Source organism: Primulina eburnea, chromosome 14 (assembly GCF_022965805.1).
Source record: "Primulina eburnea isolate SZY01 chromosome 14, ASM2296580v1, whole genome shotgun sequence".
Taxonomy (NCBI): Eukaryota; Viridiplantae; Streptophyta; class Magnoliopsida; order Lamiales; family Gesneriaceae; genus Primulina; species Primulina eburnea.
Window position 1 is genome coordinate 28,630,211 of NC_133114.1, and position 13,036 is coordinate 28,643,246.

General features: G+C 34.5%; 2 protein-coding genes across 6 annotated transcripts; one reads left to right on the forward strand and one right to left on the reverse strand.

The window, feature by feature from the left end:
• The first annotated feature begins 2,253 nt into the window (after positions 1 to 2,253).
• On the forward strand, positions 2,254 to 4,859 carry LOC140811763 (3-ketoacyl-CoA synthase 11-like). The gene is given in 3 exon segments (XM_073169831.1): positions 2,254 to 2,989; positions 2,991 to 3,257; positions 3,926 to 4,859. Coding segments are annotated over 3 exon segments (1,572 nt in total). The 5' UTR covers positions 2,254 to 2,464; the 3' UTR covers positions 4,706 to 4,859.
• Positions 4,860 to 6,308: 1,449 nt separating this feature from the next.
• On the reverse strand, positions 6,309 to 10,816 carry LOC140812564 (armadillo repeat-containing protein LFR-like). 5 transcript variants are annotated; one of them, XM_073170866.1, is made up of 9 exons: positions 10,560 to 10,812; positions 9,818 to 9,987; positions 9,597 to 9,730; positions 9,238 to 9,494; positions 8,644 to 8,743; positions 8,416 to 8,554; positions 8,198 to 8,325; positions 7,828 to 8,102; positions 6,309 to 6,440 (listed from the first exon to the last, which is right to left on the reverse strand). In XM_073170866.1, the coding sequence occupies exons 1-8, from the start codon at positions 10,747 to 10,749 to the stop codon at positions 7,847 to 7,849; spliced, it is 1,374 nt and encodes a 457-aa protein (XP_073026967.1). In that variant the 5' UTR covers positions 10,750 to 10,812; the 3' UTR covers positions 6,309 to 6,440; positions 7,828 to 7,846. The 5 variants fall into 5 exon arrangements, with proteins under 5 accessions (XP_073026967.1, XP_073026969.1, XP_073026970.1 ...); XM_073170868.1 differs by lacking the exon at positions 6,309 to 6,440 and having other exon boundaries at positions 7,692 to 8,102; positions 9,238 to 9,431; positions 9,477 to 9,494; positions 10,560 to 10,816; XM_073170869.1 differs by lacking the exon at positions 6,309 to 6,440 and having other exon boundaries at positions 7,692 to 8,102; positions 9,818 to 9,891; positions 10,560 to 10,814.
• Positions 10,817 to 13,036: the final 2,220 nt, after the last annotated feature.

The following is a 13,036-nucleotide window of genomic DNA, read 5'->3' on the forward strand; positions in this document are numbered from 1 at the left end:
TATACATTTAATTAAATTTAACTTGTGAGAATCAAGTACTTTTGAATTATATAAACTGAATTATTTATGTATATTACATGACGATTTCAACTACGGTTTCATTTTGTTCCATCTTTTTGTCCCAGCTTCGATTTTTATTTGATAGAAACCGAAACCAAACCGTAAATCCTTTTTTTTTCGATTTAGGGTTTCAGTTTACAGTTTTTTTTTTTAAAATAATCATACGTTCACGCAGGTGATCTTCTTGAATATTGTTATCTGTTTGTCAATTTTATTATGAAGTTCATATGAAGTTTGATAGCAGCAGCGCTGTAAATGTGAACTGGAAACGTGAAGTGTTTAAAGATTTTCTTTTAAAAAATATTTATATGGACCATATAAACTGGCATATCATGTCATATTTTTTTTTTGGACAAAATCTCATGTCACATTAATTACTACAAAACACTTATAATATCTTTTTTCCTGATTTATGGAAACCCTGACTAATAGATTATATACATTACTTTTCATGCATATTTCCAACTCAAAAGCAAAATATATTAATTGGACAACAGATAAATTATCATAATTCTTTGCCATTTATAATTGGGATTCGTTAAAACCTTATTTAACTCATAATCATCGTATATGTATAAACCTTGAAAATTGTTGTTATATTTTGGGAATTGGTTCCGTAATTTGTAGCATTTTTTTCTCATTTTCAGTCATTTTCACTGGAATGCTCCGGTTGTGTGAAAAAATTACTATGCAGTAAAAAAAAATACCACCGTGACACCAAAAGATACTGACGTGGTAGCGACGAGATCAAAAACTGTTGAAGTGTCATGTGGCCTAATCAACGCTTCGGAGAAAAAAGACTAAAAAAATCAAATTAATTTATTAAAATCGTGAATTGACATGTAAGGTGACTTTTACCTAAAAATCGATGGTTTGCAATAAATCGCGTGCGACAATACACTTTGGCCTGTCTCGTTCGTTCGAAGCGAATTAAATATATATGTTCAGTCACACTTTGGTTCGACGTAGACACATTTCTCGCTAACTAACTAATTACATCTTAAAGGCAAAGTAGAACTCACATTCTATGACGTGTTTAACGTTTAATTAATGCTACTCACTTTCTAGAAATAACCTTAATCTTTAAAAATATTTTATTTATTTTCGATTTTTTCCAGTCATCATTTATGAGTATATAAATTATAAAATATTTTAGAGATTTAAGATCTCTTGCTTATTTTAAAAAAAAAATCAGTACGTACATTAACTTAAGAATTTTCACAAGCATTGGAAAAAGTTTCCAAAAGCCTTTATCAAATACTTTAGAGTTTAAAACCAAACCAAAAATTAAGCTTTCGTATTTGATGAATTTTCTTTGAAAAATAAAGAAAAAAAATCCCGGTAGATGGCAACAGACCTATTACATTATTTTAAAGTTGTTAGACTACTCTATCACAAACTCATGAACTAATTAAGTATAACCTTCCTAGTTTTAAATTTCCTTTTCTTTAAGCTCATGTTTTTAATATTTTTAATCCTGTAAAAACTTGATAAATTAACCCCGTGTATTCTGAAATTCATATTACCTTAAATCCTTATTTAAAAAAAATTAAAGTATAGACTTTTCGAAGTCGAAAATGATATATATTTGAGATTAATACAAAAAGAATTATGTTTTTTTGTTCCTTTCTCATGTTATATATATCTTTGTCGATTTTAGCGCTCTCTTGGTAATTTTTGTATTAAACTTCAATATATATATTTATATATATATATATATATATATTCCGAAAATCAAGTTTGTTTTTTTAATTAATTGTGCAAAATATAGTATCTATAACCCAAGAACAATATAATAACCACGTCTTCTTTTTTTTTTTCTTGGAAAATCTGATCTGCTATAAAATTTACGTTCTCAACATGGATATATTTATATTCTGCATGGTGCCGTTGTTAAAATATAAAAGTCAAATCATATTTGGGAATCGTGCAGAGAATGACTGCTAGATAATATATTATATATGGACCTTAAACGCAATGTGGATGAAAAAGAGAAAATAATTAACCTGGAAACCTGAACAGCTAGCCACATGCAAAGGCGTGGCAAAATAGGAATCAACCCAGCAAGTGTGGACCAAATGAACCAATGAAAATTTATATAAAAATTACATGATAAAATCACTCCACACGAAATCCTGCTATTTCCCCGTCTGGCAAATTCAATGCCACTCCGCGCCTACAATTAAAACGTTCGTTGGGGGTAGTTGCATCCATTCCCACACACTACACACACTTCTGCTCTTTAAATTCTCACGTACTTCCCTTCCGTTTTTACACATCAAAAGCTTCTTATGTTCTCTCTTCTCCATCATTCCTGGAAATCGATCTTCCACCCAAAGATTTGATTTGATTTTATTTGATTTGATCATTTGGGTTGTTCTTAGCTAGCATTTTGTTTAACAAGATGGGGAATGAAGGGAATGTGAACAAAAATGCCGAAACGGGGAAGATTTCGATCGACTCTACAAGTGAGAGAAAAAATCGTAATAGCTTGCCCAACTTTGTTCAATCCGTTAGGCTGAAATATGTGAAACTTGGCTATCACTACTTGATATCACATGCCATGTACTTGTTTCTAGTCCCTTTACTTGGGATTTCCTCCGTGAATCTGTCCAGTGTAACGGTCGAGGATTTGATCCTTTTATGGGATCAACTGAAATTCAATCTTGTCTCGGTCTTCGTATGTTCTGCGCTTATGGTTTTTTTAACCACCCTTTACTTCATGACTAGGCCAAGAAAGGTGTACCTAGTCGACTTCGCATGTTACAAGCCCGATTCTAAGTTTATTTGTAGCAAAGAACTGTTCATGGAAAGATCGATTGGTGCAAATATTTTTACACCTGAAAATTTAGCTTTTCAAAAGAAAATATTGGAAAGGTCGGGTTTGGGACAGAAGACGTATTTTCCCGAAGGAATTTTAAGCGTGCCATGCGAACCTAAGCATGTCGCAGGCAAGAAATGAGGCGGAGATGGTTATGTTCGGGGCGATTGATGAATTGCTAGCGAAAACCGGTATAAAAGCCAAGGATATTGGGATTCTTGTGGTGAATTGCAGCTTGTTTAACCCAACACCATCGCTTTCTGCAATGGTTGTTAACCATTATAAGCTTAGAGGGAATATTTTGAGCTATAATCTTGGTGGAATGGGGTGCAGCGCTGGTTTGATATCTATTGATCTTGCAAAGCAACTTTTGCAGGTTAGTTTTTTGTTTAATTACCTTTGTCAAATCAGAGTCCATTTTACTGTCTTTTTTATGTTTCGTTTATTCGCAAGTTTGTTGGGAATTGTTTTCTGGTAACGATCCTAGGATTTAGTCAGTTAATTTGATCTGAAAAATTAGATGGAGAATCAATAAGATTAGCTGAATAAGGATTAAGGACTAAATTTAAATTTTAGATAATTTTGCAAAAGAAATTTTGCTCTACTGCTAGAGGCCTAGAGCACCTTGTGCAGCAAATATTTAAAACCTATAAAGCAAATTATGCATTTTCCACCTTATGAAGGAAAAAGATACAAGGGCTATGACTCTATTATTGGCATGAACAATTACGAATTGTCCAAGCTAAAAATGTTTACATTAAATGCAGAAGTTGTACAATTAGTATTCTCGTTTTAGAAAGGAATACAGGTGCAAAAAAGCTCTCACCATTTTTGTGATAAACATTTACTCTCAACGAATAATTTATTTCAAATAATCTGAATTTTATTTGACTCCTTAAAATTCATTTATGGGAGTTAATTATCGTTCATGTCAAGAACCTGAAGGTTACACAGTAATTTTTGGTAGATAACCAAATCTCATGTCACACATGGAGAAAAATCTTACCAAGACTAATTTTAAATTTTGTGTCAATGTTACTGAAGGTACACCCAAACTCATATGCGCTGGTAGTGAGCATGGAGAATATAACCCTAAATTGGTATTTAGGAAACAGTCGGTCAATGCTTGTCTCGAACTGCATCTTCCGGATGGGTGGAGCCGCCATCCTCCTCTCCAACAAACCATCCGACAAACATCGTGCAAAGTATCAACTCATACACACCGTCCGGACTCACAAAGGTGCGGATGATAAGAGCTATAGCAGCGTGTTTCAAGAAGAGGACGACAAGAAAGAAGCAGGCGTCTCACTTTCCAAAGACTTGATGGCCGTGGCAGGAGAGGCGCTGAAGACAAACATCACTACTCTAGGCCCATTAGTCCTCCCCATGTCCGAACAATTACTATTCTTTGTCACGCTAGTTGCAAGAAAAGTATTGAAGATGAAAATTAAGCCCTATATTCCGAATTTCAAGCTTGCTTTTGAGCATTTTTGCATTCATGCCGGTGGAAGAGCTGTGCTGGATGAGATTGAAAAGAATCTCGAGTTGAGCGAATGGCATATGGAGCCATCAAGGATGACTCTATATAGGTTCGGTAACACCTCTAGCAGTTCGTTATGGTATGAGTTAGCATATTCCGAGGCGAAGGGGCGGATCAGAAAGGGCGACAGGACATGGCAAATTGCATTTGGTTCTGGATTCAAGTGTAACAGTGCAGTTTGGAAGGCGTTGAGGCGGATTGAACCGGCCAAGGAGAAGAACCCTTGGATGGATGAGGTTGATGAGTTCCCTGTTGAGGTGCCAAAAGTCGCACATATTGGTTGATCTTTGTGTTAGGATACGTTTTTAGTTATGATATAATGGTTGCATTTTAGAAGTTAAAGATGTCGATATTCCAATTAAGGTTGGGAGTTTCAATTGATTCATTGTATATTTGGTTTTCTCACATAATCATGCAACAATCTGTTTCATAAGTTAAGAGATACCCTTCAATCCCATACCCCTTTGAGTTCGATATCTAATTTGTTTCAAAGGCACTCGAGGGTTAATCAATATAATATATATATTTTTATATATCTGAACGTGCAGTGTGTGTATACAATAGGTTAGATGAAACTAAGAGGCTACTTGAGGCCTATGTTGATGCATAAATACGAAAAACGGCAGCAAATTGCGTGCGGGGCTTTATGAAAGCTTCAGCACGACGGTGAAGGGGGCATATAGTTGGGGGTAGGTGGGCTGTATCGTAGGTTGACAGCTTGAACTGTAAAATCTAGTGGGCCTTGCTTCTAGAATCCAGCTTTCATCGTTCATTCAACTACTATTACTGTTATTACTAACAAATAAATGTATGCATGAAACCTACAGCATTATTCCATCCGGTCCTTTTCATCTGGTGACATATGGGTACAAACCCATGTGCACGTCCATTACACCCAACCCAGAATAGTCGCGTTTGAATTTCGTGCCGTTCCAGAATATACTTTTACTAAATTCAGTCGGTTTTGAATCTTCTTGTTTCAAGCTATACGCTAGTTTTTTTTTTTTTTTTTTTAAAAAAATGGTTTTTAGGTAGAGTCGTGTATATTTAAGCTTTCGTTGATTGATACAAGGGTTATTTTAATTAATTTTGAAAAAAAAAAATTTGTTTCAAAAATACCGTAGACATGGGAGATTCGCAAAATTACAGCGAAACGCTACCATCAATAACAAACGCGTCACAAATTGTATGCAGCATCCGTTACCCTTTTAGCAGCAGATGGCGCACCGTTTTTCATTTTTTTAATATTTTAATTATTTTTATTTTCGAACTTGTGCACTCTTCTTTTTTAAAAAAACAAAAAGATATTTGAGACCATATATAAAAAATAGGTTTAAAGCTAAATTCAATAAATTCAATATCATCTTAAAATGATGAACTTAGCCAACCAATTTTTTCAAAAAAATCTTTGTTCGTAAAATATTAGGTAGTTTATATTTTTAAAAAATATTCTCTTTTTTTATTATTTTAAAAAAATTATTTATTTAAATATATATAAATTTAATTTTCGAAAAAATTTGTATATGTATCGTATCGGTCATCTTATTTTTTATTTTATTTTTACTAATATGATTAATTTAAAAAATAATAATAGATCGAATATGAAAACTATCGAATTTTCGTACTCCAAAATGAGACACAATGAAGATGGACGAAGGCTGGAAAATGCTGAGAGTAACAAAACATTTTTTAGAAAAATTTACCAAAGATCTACAGAAAAATTATCAAGTTAATTGTGATTCAATAAAACCACTTGCCTTAACATTTTAATCGAAATAATTAAGAACTATCTTGTAATGTTAATACAAGTGGAAAGATGAGTGAGAGAATAATCCGATTGAACAAATTACTTTATTATATTGCAAGTATAGTCGATCTCGTCTCACATATATAGATTTGTGAGACAGTTGCACAAGTGACGTTGATGCTAAATCCAATGGATCTTAAAGAAAATCGAATGTGGGCCATAAAATTGGGCGTGGCGTGTCATCGTTTCCTACAATTGGGCCGCCCAACCACCTAGCAGACGGGAGGAGTAAGACCAATTAAATACCTTGGAAAATGTGCAGGATGGCATTTGCAGAATAGGAGAGGAGATGGAGTTCCTGCTGCATCAGGCAGATCCCTCAATGCTGCCTGACTAGCTCGGTAGGTGCAATCAAATGCAGATGTAGTTGTGTCAGTGACAACTTCTTCAAGGTCTACGGTAAGGCTTAATCCTGAAAAGTGATCCTCTCCAATAAATTCGGCTCAACTGGATGTTAAGTTGAGTTTGGAAATGTGGAAGGATTTTAAATGCATTCCTTGAAATGACTTTGTATTGGAATGCATTTAAAATCTAACACACAATAACTCGTACATAACTAGTTGAGGAATTGAAATTGATTCTGCTCAACAACAAATTTATTATTATGAATTTAAAATCTTTAACTTCAAATACATCAACCAATCCAAATGCAGTTTTAACTGATATAATGGATTAAAAAAAATAGTTATCCAGAATTACCAGCTCCTGTTCGTATATCAAATTCTAATATCCACGGATGTCCGAGCCATTTTGGAGTTCTTCAACAAAGCAAAAACTTGTGTGAGAAGGTCTCACGGGTCGTATTTTGTGAGATAGATTTTTTATTTGGGTCATCCATGAACAATTATTACTTTTGATACTAATAGTAATACTTTTTATTGTGAATATCGGTAGGATTAACCTATCTCACAAATAAAGATTCGTGAAACCGTCTCGCAAGAGACATACTCTTTCAACAAATTGGTAATGTTTTTAATTATCGCATTAACTTTATATTATATTTGATCAAGGGAAAGTAAAACTATTAGAATTACAAGTACCCAGCAACTAAAGATTGTAAGTTCAGTTTTTGAGCTTTAATTTTTTTCAAAATTTACACTAAATAATAAAAGCTGGTCATATCGGATATTTATTTTTAGTAGGAAAGAATAACCAAGGTACCCAACCCGAAAAACCTAATATGTACAGGTACCCCCCCCATTCAGTGGGTTGTATACAATATGTACTGTCCCAACCAAGTAGGATCGGGTAGCAAAATAACATTGCACAAACCTAATCTAGGGACCCTCCCTTATCACCTTCCACTCCTTTCAAAATACTAGGCCCCTTGACTCGGATGCCCCTTGTCCCATTACAATGAAGATCTTAAACGTGTAATTCTGTATTTTAGTATAAAGACCAAGACTGTTTTGTGCGTATGGGAATGGAATAATAGTGGAACATCATTTTAAAAGGTGAGCCACTATTTAAACCAGGTGATTTGGATTCATATTAATTAAACTCATCGAGAATGCGTACATAGCGAGCGAGCTACAGACTCAATACAGCAGAGATAAATAGATTGGAAGCGTGAGCATGAAAATCAGATGATCAACAAACCAGACCGACCAGGGTCATATTACATGCCCCAAATACCACGAGCAGATGCCACTTTACTACTTGGTCGAGACGTCAATTCGAACAATATACGAGCAAATGTATCAGAGTACCTTGTATCAGATAAAAGCATGTCTGCAAATGCATTTTCATATGCTAGGAGAAGGGGCTTGTTTTGAGGCTCCAACACAAGATTCTCCAAAATCAATGTCGCTTTCCTGCAAATTTCAGGAACAGGGTGTGGTGTCCTAACCACTTTCAAGAGCCGGTCAATTGCCCTGAAATACATTGCAGGCATATGGTTTACATACAAGCTTTACCTCGTAAAACCCAAAATAATGTAGGACACAGATGTTTCAGAAATTAATCCAACCATCTCTCACTGGCAAGTTTCAACCGACAGTCCAAATTAATTTCTGCAAAATTGTAAAGCGCGCCGATTGCAGCTGCTTGAGCATCACTAGATGGTATGCTCATCATGTCAACTAATCTCCCATAAATCTGCATTTTTTAATCAATCCCAAGTCAAGAAACCAACAGAAAATGTAACCAACACTTAAAAGAGACACGGATATTAGGACAAAGTTCGACCTGTGGAGCAAATGACTGAAGGAAAGTTTCATTATCAGGATTAAGTATTAAACGGCCAAGTAGTTCTGCAGTTGCACATTGCCAAGGTTTGACAGGAGATCCCAACATTGCCATGATGACCTGAACCACACGTTTTGGTCTGTAGTAAAGCAATCGAGAACAGATAATTCACATTTAAGATGACATTTCAGAGACGTGATGAAATGAAACAGGAAATAAAAAACTTACGACATTATGAATGGTTTTGAAGGGAGAAACATTCGAAGTTCTATCAAAGGGCCCAGATTCATGATGGTCTCAAGGGCATTTGTAACGAGTTCTTCGTCTTCTGTCCACATTAGAGGACTATTAGAAGCATGTGATATTATATTGCATTTGGATTGATAAATTTTCATTTGTTAGGATGGATTTGGTGTATAAATTTCAAACTACGTTGGAAGAATTTGAAATCCATTTAAATAGTTGAGACTCAAGTTTAAAATAAATATAATCGAATTTGAAATCCAAATAACTCACATGTATCCAAACAAATACAATTGAATTAAATAATGAATTTGAAATTATTTAATTTTAAATACAAAGATCCAAAAAATCCAGCGAAAAAATTCAAAGGCTAATATATAATTTTGGAGAGAGCTAATTCCATTCTTATAATGAGCATATTTGCTCTACATACAATCACAATAAAACTCAATATATGTTCATTCCATAGGTCTTTCAACAAATAGCAACATTATAAAATCAGTGAGGGAAAAAAAAAAATCAATGGCATAGCTGCAAAACTTGAAACAAAGATAACATTTCATGAAAAAAACTTTTGACCTGTAATATTGTCTTCCAGACACTGAAACATAGTTTCGAGACAGTGACGACTCTGGCTCATAGAAATTTCATTGTCAGCCATGAAAGAAAAGTTTCGGATAATATTTGAAGCAGCAGCAGCACAAAGCTGTTTTTCTGCACGTCCTTCCTCGTCAAGGTGAAAAAGGCCATCTTCCTCAAACCACCAACCTGAAGGGCGAGGCTTGGTAGCCGTCTTCTGTGCAGAAACCTCATCATTTGGAGAACCAGATCCAGTACTGCAACAAATTGAAATCAAAGTGAGTTCCAAACTAACTCCATCAACCTCAAAATAGAAACCTTGACTGCTGATGAGAGTGAATTATTGTAATGTGACTTACCCAGGACGTGCAACAGAATCACCAGTTTCGTATCCATTCCCAAATCCAGTAACAGCAGTATTCATACCGAGCAATCTCACCCTTGGTGTCTTTGTAAGGACCCTGGGTAGAGCTATCTCACGCCAGTCATCTATCTGCTCTGATTGAAAATAACCCAATCATAGGGAGTGTAAACTTAATAAATGCAATGCATAAACAAAATTGCTAGAGGAGAAACATACAACTTGAAGTAAAGTGTCGAGCACTCCTGGAATTTTGGCAAGAGCAGTTGCGTCTTTTCGGACGTCGTCTTTCTCTTTAAATGAAAGCAATGTGAGAGCATTCAAAGCCCAAGTCAGCTCACTTTTTAGTCCACTTTGAAGAGCCAAAACTATCCTTTTGTTGTTCTGCTCTGATAAAATCGTTGCAGAAGATACAGCTCGTAAATCGTAATTCACACACAGGTAAATTGGATGGAAAGTATAAAAGTATCAACACTTGTCTCTGACTTTATTTCAAAAATAATATTATCGATCGTATACCACCCATTTGATAACCTGGTTTTTATTCTGAACTCCCTTACGCATATACACGAGGATGGGGCAGGGTGACGTCCTCACCCCATCTCCTAAATGAGACGAAAGCCAAATTTCATCCTTCTGAAAGCATAAGCTATGTAAATTCTAAGCTAAGGCATTCCAAAACTTGAGGCACCCACTTATTCTAACTAGTGACCGAAAAAAATATGTAAAGAAGTTCACCATTCCATCTCAAGGAGCTTATATCATCGTCTTTTCTACTTTCTGTATTTCTTGTATGGGGAAAAACACCTATTAATTATACATAATAATTCAAAGCTTTCGTCATAGAATAACTCATTCAGCGTACATTGAGGAATTAAACCAGAAATACAAAGAAAAATCAAAATCATAATGAAAATAACTATAGATAGAAAGAGAGATAAGGGTTTAAGAAGATGCTGACCGGTGAAGGCCGAGTGAACCTGGAGGGACGGACCGAGGAGGGTTGACGGAGCGGCGGAATCACCCCCTACCGCCGCAGCAACTGCGGCAGCAGAATTAGTCCCGCTGCCGAAAGGACGGCCTCTCTTGGCAGCAGGAGCGGCCGAACTGCCGGATGCTCCACCCAGCTTGCTCTGATCTCTCTTCTGCATCTCTGTGCATACGGGACTGTGCGAGTGGAGAAATCAGCATGTTTTTGAGTATTTGTTGAAATTTTTTGGGTCAAATTTCTGCCCATTGAAGTTTGGGTTTTACATACATTCAGTTGGGCTGGGGATATAAGGGTAAGTAGGAGTTCAGTTCTAAAAAGTTTTAACAATACTTCATATAATTTTAGACTAATTTAGTCTTACATCTACTTTTCTTCAATTATAAATCTTGATTTATTTAAGAAATCTAAATATAAAAAATTTGTAAATCAACAACTAAAATTTTATTTATAAAAAAATATTTAATAATATTATATTTTAAAAATACATATTTTTTATATATAAGATGAAATATAAAATAACAAAAAGTTTATATCAATGTTTAGTACATGCACATAAAATTGTACTTAACTTTTTTTATATTTTTTACAAATATATAAAAGGATTGAAATGTATAAAATTTTGGAAAATCAAAATTTTACTAATTTCTGGGAAAAAAAAAATTATATTATTAAACTTATTTGTAATATAAATTTTCTATTTTTAATTAATTTATATCTTTAACATGTTAAAATATTCAACATTTAACATGTCAGTTTACTTGTGATATTGTTCGCTTTAGCCCATGATCTAACGAGTTTAAAACATATCACAATGTGTGACGTCCACACACTGGCTCTGATAGGAAATATAAAAGTCCAACACACTTGTAATATTGTCTGTTTGGCTCGTAGCCTTACAACTTTAAAACTCGTCACAAAGCATGGCATCCACACATTGTTATGATACCAAATGTAACGGCTCAACACACTTATGATATTGTATGCTATGCCCATAAAACGTATCACAAGAGATTATCACGCGTCCATTTAAATATCCAACATGATCTCTTATATGGTTTGACTAAGTATGATTTCGAAGGCCCTCTCAACCCCTCTTTTTTTCGGAATTCAACGTTAGTGTTGATGTTTATCTCACTATCTAGAGCTCACGCAAAATCGCTCTGATGTCAAATGTAATGACTTGGCTCACTTATATTATTGTTCACTTTGGAATCACAAACTTTTATTATTTAGAGATCTATTAATTAATCGATAAATTAATAATTTATTATTTTAAAGAGTGTGTTTTCTATACAACAAATTACTTATGTACTAAGTTGATGTAGCGCCAAAAGTTTTCATATTATTAATTTACTATTTGATTTTTATTTTAGAATTATTCTTTTTTCGTATTAGGATATTTTACAAATATTTGGTATAAGATCTTTCTATATTTTAATCGTTTCCATATTTTAGTTGCATTAGAAATCTATATATACAACATGGCTATTATTTTTAAAGAACGTCAATTCCAACATTAATAATATTTCCCAACAATGACTTCCCATCTAAAATATTTCCAGAAATCAACCATGAAAAATCGAATACGTAAAACATCATGAGAGTATAAAAGAGATATCACTCCACATGCATTCAAAAGGACTTGTAGCAGTGGCTCGACAAAAAATTTCATTTGAAAGTTAGCCAAGGTACAATATTGAACACAATCAAGCGATCACGAGAGTACTTTCGGCTAACTTAGCAAAACGATGGGATACAAAGCGACACAAACCAGCAAAAATTCAAGACAAGGAGAACACGGGCGGAGCCATGCGTTGCTCCGCCCGGGTGACTTGTTTTTTCCCGATATTTTTAATACATAAAATGTTGTCTTATTTTTCCGATAGTCCGGGGATTCATTTGTCAATATTAGTTCAACCATTATTTAAAAAATTCTAGCTCGGGTAAAAATGAAAGAGTGTGTCTCATGTGAGACCGTCTCACGGATCATAATCTGTGAGACGGGTCAACCCGACCCATATTCACAATAAAAAGTAATACACTTAGCATAAAAAGTAATACTTTTTCATGGGTGATCCAAATAAGAGATCCGTATCACAAATACGACCCGTGAGACCGTCTCACACAAGTTTTTGCCAAAATGAAAACCTGGCTCCGCCATACAACTGTTCTCAAGGACGGCTTGAGAAGTTAAAGCTAAGACATGATATCAAGTCATTTCGTCGTTTTGGAGAGACTGGCGGTTGACACACATGACATGGAGGAAAAATTGAAGTTCATAAGGGAAAAATAGACCAGTTCCCTATGAGATATGTATTTATTATGGACGAAACTGGTTTATTTTACAAGTTACAAGTTGATCATCATTCTCTTGCAACGAAGTGACTTGAAGGAAGAAAGCATGATAATTAAAGGGTTACATTTGTTATTTGTTGTAATAAGGATAG